General features: G+C 39.8%; 1 protein-coding gene across 1 annotated transcript in view; it reads left to right on the forward strand.

The window, feature by feature from the left end:
• LOC109911229 overlaps window positions 1–17092 on the forward strand; it is a 205032-nt gene that overhangs the window by 34101 nt on the left and 153839 nt on the right. The window contains exons 6-7 of the mRNA XM_048609079.1: window positions 5098–5232; window positions 6741–6898. Coding sequence (XP_048465036.1) covers window positions 5098–5232; window positions 6741–6898 — 293 coding nt within the window. The remainder of the gene's footprint in view (window positions 1–5097; window positions 5233–6740; window positions 6899–17092) is intronic.

Consider the following 17092-nt stretch of genomic DNA (forward strand, 5'->3'; position numbering starts at 1 on the left):
AAAATAGCTACACTTATTTTTTTAATGTCATAGGGAAATTTGTTCAGTTCCCCAATTGAAAATAACTTACAGATATAAAATTTCCTATGAGCTACCAAAAACAAAAAAAATGACCAAATACACTTGTAGTATGCCCCCGATTCTGAAAATTAGCTTCTTGGCTTTTTGCACATTACGAACACGAGCAGTTGGAATAAATTGTTATCATACATTAAAGTGCTTTCCATGTGTAGAATTGTTATAATGAATATTTTTGAAGGCCTAATGCTTGACTTATGCCTCCATGAGGAGCACAATTTTAGATTAAATGTTGTCACAGATGAAGGCTGGATCAGCAGACCTCCCTGGCTGTAATCAGCCATCCTGCCTGGGTCAAGATAAACTGGAAACGTCATAACCATGTAAATGAAATATAAACAGAGATCACACTTACCAGAATGGTTTCAGGGATTGGATGTGGATTTTAGCTATGAGACTAGGTTGGAAAGGCTGTAGATATTCTTTTGTGGTGCAAAGGAGATCAACGGTAGGTTTGATGGAAGCATATAAGATTATGACAAGTTTAGATGAGGTGGTGAGGGAAAAACCTCCATTTAGCTGTTGGCAGAAGGATTAGTAGAGAAAGATTTAAAATATTGGGTAAGGGATGCGAGGAGAAGAACTGTTTTAGACAGTAAGTGGGACTGATCTGGAACCTGCTGCTCGTAATGGTAGTGGAAGCAGAAACAATTAGTGATTTCAAAAGGAAATTGGGTGGACATGAAATAAGTGAATTTGGATTAAAGCGATCAAGCAGGGAAGTAGTACTGATTGGATTGCTCTGTGCAGGGCTGACTGGACTTGGTGAACTAAGTGGCCTCAACCTGTGCCACAAAAGACACAGGTTGAAGTTCTACAGCTTCTCTCACCAGCCAGGTTTGAAAATGGGGCATCACCTGCAGCTTAACCACCTGATTTGACCTGTCACCTGTTTAATTGGGGCAATAGAGGTATTAGACAGTGTGTCTCATTGAGTGTATTGCAACCCTTAATTGGTCAGTTAATAGCCATTCAAGTGCCTCATCCTGCCTGCCCAGGTTAATCCTCAATAGGGCAAGGCCTGGGCCAAATGTATAGTCTATTTTACTGGGCAAGCTGATGTCATGGAAGAGGTGCTGAGGACCCTATTTTGGGTCAAGGTAATATTCCCTTTAACCTGGCCTCTTGAACCAGCCCCACCTCACACCCACTTCTTGTTGTAGGGAGCAACCTGTGGCTCTGACCAACCCAAGAAGCTGACTGATCATTCCAAGCCTTGGACTGGTATTGGAGGCTCCCCTTGATTTGCTGTGTTGGGACCCCTTAACCGAACACTCTGCCTACTGACTTAGCTGAGAATTGCTGACAACCAGGGCAAACTTCCTGGCTTTGTGTCTGCATTAAGTAGCACGGCATTACAGCAGTACTGTCAGCCTGATAACTCTGGCCGAAGGAACAAAGTGCAAAAAGACAAGGAAGTGATGCTGTTACCTTTCAGATAGTTACCTTTGGAGTGAGTGAGCATTCTGATGGTGAGCAAAGAGCCTAGAGATCAGACTGGTTCAGACCATGAGCTGTGCGACCTGTCCCTGTGTCCATAGTATTCTTGCTGCACCATTATAATAATTCCAGTGCAGCTCAAGGTGCAATGTAAAGTGTAGAAGAGTACATTAAGTGGACCATCGATGTGCCATTAGGATTCCTAAAGGCTGCCACATGTCAGATACCAATATTCATGGATGTGAGCTGCATGTAACCAGTATCTATGGAGCATACTTGAGATGTTGATGCCTACTGTCCAACGTGGATGTTCTTTGGAGCAAGCTGAATTTCCCAGGTACCTGGGGAGTGACTTCTGCGTCAATAATTCTTGATGTCTAGCATGTTTGGCATATTTGATAGGATAGGAAGCTGCATATTAATAAGATAAGTTGTGTCATTAATAAGGTGTTTAACAAACTATAATCCCCTTTAATTGGCAACTTGTTATGGCCCAGAGAGGAAACTCTCCTTGCTACTCAGCAGATGCATAAAAGTTACATTGAGTTAAATTGTCAAGGTAGCTCATTGTTTAGGCCCCATAGAAATTTCTCTCTGTCTATTTCTTTCTCAAAGTCTTTTTCTCCACCTCTGTCTCTGCCTCCGTTTCTCTCTACCTCTGCCTGACTGATTCTTGTTTTGTCTCTCTCAACCCAAATCAAATCCCATCGACCAGCATATCAGAAAAAATACAGTACCCAGAGTTAACAGCTCTTGCTGTTAAAAATCAGTCATTTTCATCTATAATATAAGATATACTGGCACTGGAAGAAGTCCAGAGAACTTTCATCAGGTGGACCTGTACTCATTGAAGTTTAGAAGAATGAAAGGTGATCTTATTGAAACATATAAGGTTCCTGAGAGGCTTGACAGTGTAGATGTGGAGAGGTTGTTTCCTCTTGTGGGCTAGTCTAAGATTGGAGTAAATTGTGGTTGTCCATTTAAGACTTTTAGAAAATTACAACTTCAGAAACGATTTGGTCGCTACCAGTTTGGGACAAGGGAAATTTAGTGTATTCTTGTAACCAGAATAAAGAATCTGAAAAAGTTTTTGAAACATTTTCTTGGGAAAACCATGAGCTCCCACTGATGGCACCTTTGGCCAGCTACTCTAACTTGTTCAAAAGTTGCAAGGCTTGGTTCACTGGGTAGATGAGAAGAAAGCAGAGTGGAAGAGCTTGGGTCAGAATTGCTGACAAGAATGTACATTCCTGTAAGTCACTGCTGCTTTGAACTTCTTTGGTTAACCCATTCCAGCCAGGCGGATGATAACCAACAGATGCTCAGGATATCAATGCAGTAGAATGTAGAACAGTTGATAAGTGCCCTTTCTACTAGATCTAATACCTACATAAGTCTTTCTCTGGTGCAGCAAAGCCCAACTCAGACCTGTTTGATGCTACTTGATTCTGTGCTCCAGGAAACCCAGCAGTTATAAAAAAAAACAAAGAACTGCTGATGCTGTAAATCTGAAACAGAAATTGCTGGAAAATCTCAGCCAGTCTGGCAGTACCTGTGGAGACAAATCAGAGTTAACATTTCCAGTCCAGTGACCCTTCTTCAGAACCCACCAGGTGTATTTAGATAAGGCTTATTGGATTTTAGGGAGTGAATGTCTTTATACCTGTCCGAACAACTTCTACAATTAGGCAGAGCTCCACCGCCACCCTCCGACCCCAGGCCCCATTCCACAGCAACTCTCTCCATGAGACATTACACCAAGCAATGAAGGCTGCTGCCAACACAGACAAGAAGCCTGTAATCCATTTTCTCCTGAAGAACATCAGTTATTGATGTTAAGATTGGCAATTAATGAGTCTGCCATGCATATTGAAGTAAGGTCTGTTGGGGTATCAACCTGTTTTTTTAAAAAAAGGGGCGTTTTAGAGTTATATACGCAAATAATTGCTGATATGTTATTTGAAAGCAGTTTCATGGAACATCCTGCTAAGTAAGACATCTTCCTTCCCACCTTATCCAATGTGTATTATGTAGGGTTGATTGCACTTTTTGCTATAAGAAGGAAGGTGAAAAATGTGTTGGTTCTTAGGAAGGGTAAGAAAATGTACTATGTACAAATTGGCTTGCTCTCTGCAGTCCTAAGGTCTTTGTCAGCTCTTTTCAGATGACATCAGTGATTTCAGCACACACTTGTACAACTGTCTCTCTCGTATTCATATCATCAGAATCTCTATCAGGGCATAGAGACATTTTTCACTAAGTTCTGTGTTTTTCTCCAAGTTGACACCATGCCCTGCTGCCCCGGCAATTTGTTTCAGGTGCTCGTTTTGAATTACTTTTCCAACTTTTTGAAGGTTAGTGGAGTTGTGGATAGTGTGGAGGGCAGTTGTAAGTTGCAACTGGACATAGACAGGATGCAGAGCTGGGCAAAGAAGTGGCAGATGGAATTCAACCCAGAAAAGTGTGAAATGATTCATTTTGGAAGGTCAAATTTGAATGCAGAATACAGGGTTAATGGCAGGATTCTCGGCAGTGTGGAGGAACAGCGGGATCTTGGGGTCCACGTCCATAGATCCCTCAAAGTTGCCACCCAAGTTGATAAGGTTGTTAAGAAGGCGCATGGTGTGTTGGCTTTCAGTGGCAGGGGAATTGAGTTTAAGAGCTGCGAGGTTATTGCTGCAGCTCAATAAAACCCTGGTTAGACCACACTTGGAATATTGTGTTCAGTTCTGGTCGCCTCATTATAGGAAGGATGTGGAAGCTTTAGAGAGGGTGCAGAGGGGATTTACCAGGATGCTGCCTGGAATGGAGAGCAGATCTTATGAGGAGAGGTTGAGGGAGCAAAGGCTTTTCTCATTGGAGCAAAGAAGGATGAGAGGTGACTTGAGAGATGGTGTACAAGATGATGAGAGGCATAGATAGAGTGGATAGCCAGAGACTTTTTCCCAGGACAAAAATGACTATCACGAGCGGGCATAATGTTAAGATGATTGGAGGGAAGTGTAGAGGACATGTCAGAGATAGGTTCTTTACACAGAGTGGTGGGTGCATGGAATGCACTGCCAGTGGTGGTAGTAGAGTCAGATACATTAGGGACATTTAAACAATTCTTGGATAGGCGCATGGATGACAGTACAATGAAGGGTATGCAGGTTAGTTTTGATCTTTAGAGTAGAATAAGAGATGGGTACAACATCGTGGGCCGAAGGGCCTGTACAGTGCAGTATAGGCCCTATGTTCTGTGTACTTATGATGAAAACTTGGAAAGACGTATAAGTAAGAGAATCAAATAAATGTGCCAAGCACTGTTTCTTCCTGCACTGAAATGTGTGCTACTTATTTAAAGTTAGCATTCTTGTTTCTACACATTCCAGCTAATGACACCTATTCTACCTGGCATGTATGCCAATGACTACTCCATTCGATTGGCAGACTGTCTAACACAGGAAATTATTTGCAATTATCTCTCCAGGCACCAGCAGGTACATTTATTTTTTACTGGCATTGCAGCGCCACAATGCATTATGTGGAAGAAGTGAATGTAATAAAATGCACAAATAATGCTCGATATCTTTTCAGTTTGTTGCAGAAGGAACAAGACCAAATTGATTTGCAACAATCAGTGGCCGAACTGAAAGAAAGCAATAAAGTGCTGGAAGATCACATTACTTTTCTCAATGAGACGGTGCATGAAAAAACTGAAGCGGCTAAGAGGTAAATAAAGAGTTGGATATTCATGTTGCATTGTCATGTTCTAAACTGTATAAGAGCTTGTGTCATTTTGGCATATGAATTTTATTTCATATCTTGTTGATTTTTAGACTTTGATGTTTTCTGTTGTATGGAAGAGGCAGAGACCAAATGGCTTGTTCTATCCGATAAATAGATTGTCTAGACTGAAAGAGTTTCTGATTTTCTGAAAATGATTGGTTTATTTCTTGAATAATTTGGAAGTAGATACATTTCAAATCCATACTTTGCAAATAATAAGCATGATGTTTTAAATGTTAATTGTTATTCTAATGTTAATTAATTGATTGCATTATGATGAAAATAAATTAACAGTAATTATTAAAGATAAGCCACTAATTTGACATTTTGTTAAAGTACAAATCCAAGTGAAAAAAGATTTGATACTTTGGATCTGATCAGCCCATCATCTAAAACATGTCGCTAAATATATTTTTAGGTAATGAATAGATCATCTGCCTGTTCATTTAATTGTTCAATTCACCATGATAACGTCAAAATATTTTGCATCTGAAAAACTGATATTGAAATGACAGGATGGTAAAATATCATAATTCTTTTGCACTATAATGTATTTAGTGCATTGTCAAAATTTAAAACCTTGTCATTTATACCTCAGAATGAAAATGTATTTCTGTTTAATGTGTGCTTACATTTTTGAAAATGTTCCATTTATTTCTGAGTTTCTACTTTGTGTTCAGACATTTAAAAAATGTAGCCTGTAATTAATTGCTACATTAGAATACATAACCTGCATGCTGGTAAGTGAGTGGGATGTGCAAACCAATTTACAAGTTTGTCTATCTTGTTACAAACTACCACATTCATTTGAGTTGGACCTTTTTTTTAAAAATTTGGATAAAATTTCACGAATAAATAGTAAAATAACCATTTTGATTTAGCTATGCTAACAGTGAAATGTTAAATGAACGCAACTGAGGGAAGGAAATTCTCTAACTGTTTGTTGAATAGTTAAACTGTTAAATTAATTTTGGCATTAGCTGCAGAGTGAAATAGGTAGGAAGCAGAGATTCACTTAAGAAAGGCAGACATTCCCAAAGAAGGAACCTGTAGCAATGAAAAAGAGAGAAAGAGAGAAATGCAATGGAAGAAAATGAAGTTTAGAGAGTAAGACACTGTAGACTATTGAGGCATAATTAAATGAACTGGAATTTGAGGCGTATGATTTTGACACCTGTGCTCATGTTTTTCTGGAATGTGATTTTTGAAACATATGAAATTGTGGTATCTTGAGAATAATCAGTGAAGTTTTATCTAGTGAAGACAAACCCTTGAGATTGCGCTCAACTGTAATGTAAAAGAGTCCATATTGGTGATTGGTCTTTGAAAGTTTAGTTCCTAAGATTTAGGAAGATTAAAAAAATAGGAGTAGGCGTAGGTTGTTTGTCCTTTCATGTGCCCCCTGTCACTCAAGATTGTGGCTAATGTCCTACCTCCATGTTATTTGTCAGGCTCCGTCAGGACTATCGAGTCCTACAGGAGGAGGTTGCAAAGCAAACTAGATACTGTGAAGAGACAATCACAGACTTGAAGGCAATGCTACAGATTACAAAGGCTGAAGTGGCTTCACTAAACCAGTATAAGAAGATCTATGAAGAACTCCAAGAGGGTAAACCATACCTCGTATTCTCCGCTTCACCAACCCCCCCTCCTGAAAATGATTTTTATAGAAGGGAAATTGTTAACAATTGTTTTACATTAGAAAAGTGAAGTTTGAAGCGATAACTAAAACTTATGTAATGTGTTTGGTGCAACAAGACCAAATATATGAGCAGGGAAGAGTATAGGATTACTTTTCGCTGTGCTGGCATTGCTGGTTTCCAGGTGTTCACCTTTTGATCTGGCTTCAGGCAAGAATTTCAGAAGAGGCTTTTGATGACTTTTGACATAATCTGTGGCAGATCCTCAACAGTTAGAGACTCCGAAGTGTTGCTAAAAATGTCAATGTTTTATACCCATTCAATAAGTGCTTTATTGGAAAAGTATGTATTGAATTTATTTTCAGCTTTACTAATATTTTGCAACAGAAATAAGAAATACAAATTATTTAAAGTCCTGCAGCATGCACAAATTACACATTCAACAATGTTACTTATTAAAAATTTCATACATTGAACACTGTTTATTAAGTATTATTTAGTTTAAGATTTTTGTTGTCTGACCCTGAAGTATTGTTTAGTGTGAAGATAATTTCACCTGATCACATTACAGTAATTTTCCAGATACTTAACTAAATATGAAACCATTTTGTTCAGCCAGTTCACAGTTGTGAGATATATCTTGTTCATAGCAAAATATTGGAAGCGCATTTCAGTAGCAATCCTTCAACATTTCCCAAACAAGCGAATGGAATAACTGTCAATGTTTGTTAATCTTGTGGTAGAATGTGCATTAGTTGATATTTGGATATTTACATTGAATAATTTGATGATGAACCCTTGCAAGAATTAGCAAAAGTAAATTCTTTTCTGGTAGGTGTGACAGCCCCTCAAAATGTAAAGAAGATATCAAGTGGGAAATCCTTATTTTCTTTCTTTCAGTATGGCATTAAAGTACAAGACATGATATTAGCATGAAGGAAAGATATTGTTCCAGCATGGCTAATGATCTTTTGACAATTTAATAATTTTGCACTATTGTTCTGATGTTTGCAATTCATCAGAGAGGAAACACTTAGGGGACATTAAAAAGTTCTTTCCCTTTCTCCCATCCTTCCTACTATCCCATTTAAATGTGTGCATTAAATCAGTGAGTGCAAAATTATAACATTGTCGCTGTTGGCAAAGATGTATAGGGAAAATGCTGTGCTGACACAAAGTAAGCATTTAGGAGGGAAGTGGACAGGGTTATGATATGTAGTCAAAGTCAGAAGTCTCCTAGCACCAGGTTATAGTCCAACAGGTTTATTTGAAATCACAAGCTTTTGGAGCGCTGCTCCTTCTTTACCAAACCTGTTGGACTATAACCTGGTGTTGTGTGACTTCTGACTTTGTCCACCCCAGTCCAACACCAGCACCACCACATCATAATATATGGTATAATGGGAAAGACATGCTGCAAGGAGGAATTTCCAAAAGTGAAGTCATTGTATATTCTCATGTTTTAAGCACTGTTGTGTTTAAAGCCAAAACAGACACATAATAGCTGGCAACTTTAATCATTTTACTCCATAACTCTGTGAACAAGAATTTTGAATGCATTTCAGCTGTTGAAATCATGATTGTATATACAAGTACTAGTAAGTATCATTTTAATAATGCAAAAGTAAAATTATACACGTGTTGGAAATCTCAAATTAAACTGAAATTGTTTAAATACTCAGCAGGGTAAGGCAATATTTGTGGAGATTGGGGAAAAATAGTTAGCATTTTAGGTTGATATCCTGAGATGCTGCTAATCTGTCAAACATTACCAGCAATTTCTGTTGTATCAATTTAATGATATTTCCCACATTTTATAAGCTATTGTATTTTAACCTAACTAATACAATAGTCAAATAAATTGGTGTCTATTTTAGTGTTCTCTTAGAGTGCCTGGAAGGGTCAAAGACATAAAAGTTGAAGCTGACCTAAATTTTCACAAGTATATCACAATTCTGTGGTAAATCAGAATCTCTTATTTTTGTTAATTAATTCTCAGCAGATGAGTTGTTGGTAAGAGGAAGTGATGGCCTAATGGTATTATCACTAGCCTATCAATCCAGACAGGTAATGTCCAAGGGACCCAGGTTCAAATCCTGCCATGGCAAATAGTGGAATTGGAATTAAAAACAAATTTGGGATTAAGGGTCTAATGATCATGAAACTATTGCCGGTTGTCAGAAAAACCCATCCAGTTCTTTAGAGAAGGAAATCTGTGGTCCTTACCCAGTCTGGCCTACATGTGACTACAGACCCACATCAATGTGGTTGACTCGCAACTGGGCAGTTAGAGATGGGCAATAAATATTGGCCTCACCAGTGATATCCATGTTGCATGAATAGAAAAAAAAGCCCAGCACGCATTGCCTATCCCTAGCTGCCTAGTGAAATACAATAATTTCATCTTTAGTAAACTCCTCCCCACACCATTTTCTCTGCAATCTTGCATCTTGTTAAAGCACTGGGAGTGGCTTTATACAACTGCATGGCTAATCTTTTGTAGCCTCAATATAAATAGTTTACTCTGTATCCACTGCCTATCCTAGTTGAGTAGTATGAAATCTGTCCTTTTGTTGAACTTACTAGCACCAGATCTGACAAGGAATAAAATTTTAGATTTGACTCTCGCTGTGGAATTTTGTACACATTTATCATTAATAACCTAGCAGCAGGAAGAATGCCTTCTCTCTTCCTTTCCCTGCCATTTTAACTGTTTATGGAGAGGTGCAATTCACCTCACATTCGGTGTTAAACAAAGTGAATTGCTGTCTCTAATAATATATAATTTTCACTCACATTTGCACTAAAATAATAAAGCCAGAAACATGAGAGTCATATATTGATGTTTTAAGGAAATGTTATAGCAAATGATCATATTAACAACAAAATTGCTCAATATAATTAAAACTGATTTACAGTACTGCAAGCATCAATAGATAGAGTATTTGTAGAATGAAAAACTCAAATCTGAAATCCTATCATTGGTTATATGTGAGAAGATTTTAATTATAAAGTAGTGTTTTCAGAATGCTCCTGTTTTAGATTCATGAAATATGGAAATAATATTCCTTGTATTTCTTAATTATTTTATGAGACATATCATTGGTGTTGAGATATTTTATGACAATGTACTCTTATGAACTGGAGCATTATAACACCAACAATTTTGCTATGTTTCAGGAATAACAAATTTTTAACAATAATAGGTTAAACTAATACGTTTCAGTTATACTATCTAAATTTGTTATAACGGTAGAATGATGAACTAACATTTTGCAAATTACACCAAAAGACCTATTTGCCTGAATTTTCCTAGCTCGTGAATGATGTGGGCAATGGTGGGAAAGTCAAGAAAGTTTGGCAGAAAAATGAAATTTTCAACATTTTGAGAGAAAAAGTCTGATTTTTCCACCCAAGGTTTGAACAGTGAGACAAAATTCCCATTAGTGAGCAGCAAAAGGTCTATTTGCATGTATTAATATCTCATTTGTACCTAATCTCATCTCATTTATGTGCAATTTGTTATTATCCTACATAGTTGAGAGAAAAGGGATGGCAACAGTTCTCATCATGAAAGTCATGTCCATGGCAGCTCCAGCTTGCTGCTTGCTCTGTAGGTCTCTAGCTGCACTAGCAGTCTCCCAGTCTCTGGATATACTCCATTAGTAGCAACTGCCTGCATGCTCCCCAGAGATTGGTACCAGCTTCACCATATAATCATAAGTCATTTCCGACACACTTAAAATACAGTTCTCCTATCAAGGAAGGTGTATTGTCACTGCTCCTCACATCTCAGCGTCATTTTTTTGTGTCAGAACTCACAGGTTCACAGTACTTCTGTCTTGCCTTCCATTTCAGTGTAGATACAAAGTCATAGAAACCTGTTTTATTTTTAGCAAATAAATCAGTCAACAGGGCAGATTTGTGACTGTATACTACAAAGCAATGCTACAACAATGTTACAATGCCAGCAGCTTTTACACCAATAAGCTAACTTATTGTCGTCAGTCAGAGAATACTAGCAGATTAAGTCAATGGCATTTCCAGTATCAGTCCACTGGCTCAGTTATGGTCAATCAAGTACTTGGACCAATCAGATTCATGGGTCTCTATCACTACACGCTGGCTAGTCTTGAGGGTCCAGTGTAACCACTGGGGGGATCACCGGTTATGTCAGTGGGGAACTGCATACAAATCAATCAGGGTCTGGTCAACCATCAGCCAGGGCTCACTTTCCAAGTCAGTCAGGGTGCTGAGCTTAATCAATCCAAGGGGCCTGTTCACTGAAAGTCAGGGAAGGTTATTACGGTCAATGCTGTGATGGGGGACACTCGGGAAGTCAATTGTAGGGATTGGAGGCAACATACTGGCTTGCAGATAGGATAATAATTGTGAAGGGGAGCAATTCAGCATATAATGGTGGGATATGATCGAGCATGTGAAGGCAAGGGGTACTGCAAATGTGGGAACAGGGGCTGACGATCAAAGCCAGGCTTTGATGTGGGGATCATATATAACAATATTTGAAATAACTGGGGGCATGTGGAAAAGTGGAAAGGCAAGTAGTTAAATAAACAGGTTGAGTAGGAACATGGAATAGGTTAAGGAAATGGGGTTGTCAGGGAGGACTGAGCAGAAAGGAACATGAAGGTTTTGTAGGTCATGCCAATTCTGCCTGTGGAGTGTAACCCATAGTGCCTCTCATCCGCATCCAAATTGCAAGTGTGCAGTCAAAATGAAAAATTGTTGCCACTGTACCCAGAATGGGTAGAGTAAATGTTTTCTATTCCCTCTGAAGGACCAGGCATTTGTGTGATGTGAGGCCCTTCAAAGGGAGATAATACAATAACATTAAACGGACAGTCACGATGAAATTTAAAGACATCAATTATCACATAATTTTGAATGGGAACCTCATGCATTAACCAACTATGTCCTGGCCATGGTAATCTTGACCATATCAATCATATATTACAAGTAATGTCAAGTTAGCTGTAGCAATCACCTTCCAATGTCCCATAGCCTGCAAGAGGTGCTCACTTCCTTAGACTATTCACAACATATATTAATGTTTTGGATGAGGGGACAAAATGTAATATCTCCAAGTTTGCAGATGATACCAAGTTGGATGGGAGGGTGAACTGTGACAAGGATGCAGAGATCCTTCATCAAGATCTTGACAGGTTGGGTGAGTGGGCAAATCAATGGCAGATGCAGTATAATTTGGATAAATGATAAATTCACTTTGGAAGCAAAAACAAGGAGGCAGATTACTACCTGAAGGGCTGTAAACTGGGAGAGGGGAGTGTGCAGCGGGACCTGGGCATCCTTCTGCGCCATTCGCTGAAGGTAAGCATTCAGGTGCAGCAAGCGGTAAAGAAGGCAAATGGTATGTTGGTCTTCATTGCGAGAGGTTTCGAGCACAGGAGCAGGGATGTGTTGTTGCAGTTGTACAGGGCCTTAGTGAGACCACACATGGAATATTGTGTGCAATTTTGGTATTCTTTTCTGAGGAAGATGCTTTTGCTTTCAACAGAGTTCAGCGAAGATTTACCAGGCTGCTTCTGTGATGGCGGGTCTTACGGCTTGAGAGGATACTAGAGAGGGAGGGGGAGGATCCAGTTGTTGTCCACGTAGGTACCAACAACATAGGTAGGACTAAGAAAAAAAGACCTGTTTCGGGATTATGAAAAGCTAGGAACAAAATTTAAAAAACCGGTCTTCAAGGGTACTAATCTCTGGATTGCTGCCCGAGCCATGTGCAAATTGGCATAGGGAGGCGAGGATCAGGGAAGTAAACACGTGGCTAAAAGAGTGGTGTGGGAAAGAGGGTTTCCTTTTCATGGGGCACTGGCATCAGTTCTGGGACAGGAGGGATCTATACCGCTGGGACGGACTCCACCTGAACAGGGCCGGGTCCATTGTTCTGGCAAAAAGGGTAAATAGGGTGGTTAATAGGACTTTAAACTAGTAAGTAGTGGGGGAAGGGAGAAGTGAGCGTACAGGGAGAATAACAATTAATGTAAGGCAAAACAGCAGGTTAGCAGGTGACGAGGAAGCTTCAACTCCATTGAAAATTAGGAAAAAAGTTAAAAGGAAGGAGAACTCAAGAGCTGTTAGTAATGGAGGTAATAGGACCCAAAAAGGAAGTGCAAAAACTGGCATAAGGGCACTTTATCTGAATGCTCGGAGCATTCGAAACAAGGTGGATGAGTTGACGGTGCAAATCATGGCAAATGGGTATGATTTAGTGGCCATTACAGAGACATGGTTACAGGATGGTCATGACTGGGAGTTAAATATCCAGGGGTATCAAACAATTCGGAAGGACAGACAGGAAGGTAAGGGAGGTGGTGTTGCTCTGATTTTTAAGGATGATATCAGGGCGGTAGTGAGATGATATAGGTTCTACTGAACAAAACGTTGAATCCATTTGGGTGGAAATTAGGAATAGCAGGGAGAAGAAGTCACTGATAGGTGTGGTCTATAGGCCACCAAATAATGACATCGTGGTGGGGCGGGCAATAAACATAGAAATAGCCAATGCATGTAAAAATGGTACAACAATTATCATGGGGGATTTTAATCTACATATCGATTGATCAAACCAGGTCAGTCATGGCAGCCTTGAGGAGGGGTTCATAGAATGCATCCGCGATAATTTCCTTGAACAATATGTAATGGAACCTACGAGGGAGCAAGCTATCCTAGATCTAGTCCTCTGTAATGAGACAGGAATAATTAATGATCTCACAGTTAGGGATCCTCTCTGAAGGAGTGATCACAGTATGGTCGAATTTAAAATACAGGTGGAGCGTGAGAAGGTTAAATCCAGTACCTATGTCCTGTGCTTAAACAAAGGAGACTATGAAGGAATGAGGGAGGAGTTAGCTAAGGTAGAATGGGAACAAAAACTCTATGGTGGGTCAATTGAGGAACAGTGGAGGACTTTCAGAACGATTTTTCACAGTGCTCAGCAGAAGTATATTCCAGTGATAAGGAAGAACTGTAGGAAAAGAGAGAGCCAGCCATGGATGTCTAAGGAAATAAAGGAAAGTATCAGATTGGGAAAAAAACACATACAAAAAAGCAAAGAGTAGTGGGAAATTAGTAGACTGGGAAATCTTTAAAGGCCAACAGAAAGCCACAAAAAAGTTATAAAGAAAAGTAAAATAGCTTATGAGAGTAAACTAACTCAGAATATAAAAACAGGCAGCAAAAGTTTCTATAAATATGTAAATCGTAAAAGAGTGGCGAAGGTAAACATTGGTCCTTTAGAGGATGAGAAGGCCAATTTAATAACTGGGAATGAGGAAATAGCCGAGACATTAAACAGTTATTGCGTGTCGGTCTTCACAGTGGAAGACGCAAATAACATGCCGAAAACTAATGGCAAGAAGGTTACAGCAGGCGAGGACCTAGAAACTATCATTATCAGTAAGGAGGCAGTACTGGGCAAGCTAATGGAGCTAAAGGTAGACAAGTCTCCTGGCCCTGATGAAATGCATCCCAGGGTACTAAAAGAGGTGATGGGGGAAATAGCAAATGCACTAATAATTATTTACCAAAATTCACTGGACTCTGGGGTGGTTCCCGCCGATTGGAAAACAGCCAATGTGACGCCACTGTTTAAAAAAAAGGAAGTAGACAAAAAGCAGCTTAACTTCAGTAGTGGGGAAAATGCTTGAATCTATCATTAAGGAAGAAATAGCAAGACATCTGGATATAAATTGTCCCAGTGGGAACACCCAGCATGGGTTCACGAAGGGTAGGTCATGTTTAACTAATTTGGTGGAATTCTTTGAGGACATTACTTGCATGGTGGACAGTGGGGAACCAGTGGATGTGGTGTATCTGGATTTCCAGAAGGCATTTGACAGGGTGCCACACCAAAGGCTGCTACATAAGATAAAGTTGCACGGTATTACAGGTAATGTATTGGCGTGGATAGAGGATTGGTTGACCAGTAGATAGCAAAGAGTAGGGGTAAATGGGTGTTTTTCTGGTTGGCGGTCAGTGGCTAGTGGTGTGCCTCAGGGGTCAATGTTGGGACCGCAATTGTTTACAATTTACATCGATGATTTGGAGTTGGGGACTAAGTGTGGTGTGTCAAAATTTGCAGATGACACTAAGGTGAGTGGTAGAGCAAAGTGTGCGGAAGACACTGAAAGTCTGCAGAGGGATATAGATAGTCTAAGTGAGTGGGCAAAGGTCTGGCAGATGGAGTACAATGTTGATAAGTGTGAGGTCATCCATTTTGGTAGGAATAACAGGAAAATGGACTATGTTTTAAATGGTAAAAAATTGCAGCATGCTGCTGTGCAGAGGGACTTGGATGTCCTTGTGCATGAATTGCTAAAAGTAGGATTGCAGGTGCAGCAGGTAACTAAAAAGGCAAATGGAATTTTGTCTGCCATTGCTAGAGGGATGGAGTTTAAAAACAGGGAGGCTATGCTGCAGCTGTATAGGGTCCTGGTGAGGCCACAACTGGAGTACTGTGTGCAGTTTTGGTCTCCTTACTTGAGAAGAAATATACTAGCACTGGAGGGGGTGCAGAGGAGATTCACTCGGTTGATTCCAGAGTTGAAAGGGTTGGATTATGAGGAGAGACTGAGTAGACTGGGATTATACTCATTGGAATTCAGAAGAATGAGGCGAGATCTTATAGAAACATATAAGAGTATGAAGGGAATAGATAAGGTGGAGGCAGGGAGGTTGTTTCCGCTAACAGGTGAAATTAGGACTAGAGGGCATCGCCTCAAAAGAAAGGGAAGCAGATGTAGGACTGAGGTCAGGAGGAACTTCTTCACCCAAAAGGTTGTGAATCTGTGGAATTCCCTGCCCAGTGAAGTGGTTGAAGCTACCTTGCTGAATGTTTTTAAGGCAAGGCTAGATAAATTTTTGAACAGTAAAGGAATTAAGGGTTATGGTGAGTGGGCGGGTAAGTGGAGCTGAGTCTCAAAAAGATCAGCCATGATCTTATTAAATGGCGCGGCAGGCTCGAGGGGCCGGATGGCCTACTCCTGCTCCTAGTTCTTATGTTCTTATGTATTATGTTCTTACATATGAGGAGAGATTGACTAGGTAGGGATTGTTTTCGCTAGAGTTCAGACGAATGAGGGGGGATCTCATAAAATTTTATAAGTCTTTAATAGGACTGGACAGGGTAGATACAGGGAGAATGTTCCTGATAGTGGGTGTGTCCAGAACCAGAGGTCACAGTATGAGGATTCGGAGTAGACGATTTAGGATGGAGATGAGGAGACATTTCTTCAACTAAAGAGTGGTGAGCCTGTGGAATTCATTACCACAGGAACTAGTTGATGCCATAACATTGAATGTATTCAAGAGGCGACTAGATTATAGCACTTGGGGTGAATGGGATCAAAGGTTATGGGGAGAAAGCAGGATTAGGCTATTGAGTTGGACTATCAGCCATGATTGTGAAGAAGGGCGGAGCAGACTCGAAGGGCTGAATGGCCTCCTCCTGCTTCTATCTTCTATGTTTCTATGACTATGAGATCATAGAATCATAGAATTCTGCAGCACAGAAGGAGGCCATTTGATCCAACATGTCTGTATATGGCTTCGAAAAGAGCTTCGCAGCTAGTCCCATTTTCCAGCCCTACCTCCATAACCCTCTCAATTCATCACTTTCAAATATATATCCAGCTTTGTTTGAAACCTTGCATGGAATCTGCCTCTACCACTCACCCAGGCAGCACATTCTAAATCCTAACAACTCTTGAGTTAAGAAGTTCTCCTTATCTTACTCCTAGCTCTCTTGCTGACAATTTTGAAATTGTGACCCCTAGTTACTGAGATAGCAACTAAATGGAAACAAAATATCCTTCTTTACCCAGGCAAAATTGTTCATGATTTTGAATAACTCAATAAGGTCACCTCTTAATCTTCTCTCTCCAAGGAAAATAAGCCCAATTTCTCTAATTATCCCTTGTATGTAAAATCCCTTATTCCTGGTATCATTCTAGGAAATCTCCTTTGAACTTTCTCTAGAGCTTTAATAGCCTTCCTTAAATAAGGTTCCCAGAACTAATCATAATATAAAATATATACATCATTATCCATGCAAGGTGTTTACAGGGTACTTACAGGGGTTGGAGGGAAGGTTGGAGAGAAGTTCTCATTCTGTCTTACTGCTA

The sequence above is a fragment of the Rhincodon typus genome, chromosome 20 (assembly GCF_021869965.1).
Source record: "Rhincodon typus isolate 14 chromosome 20, sRhiTyp1.1, whole genome shotgun sequence".
NCBI lineage: Eukaryota > Metazoa > Chordata > Chondrichthyes > Orectolobiformes > Rhincodontidae > Rhincodon > Rhincodon typus.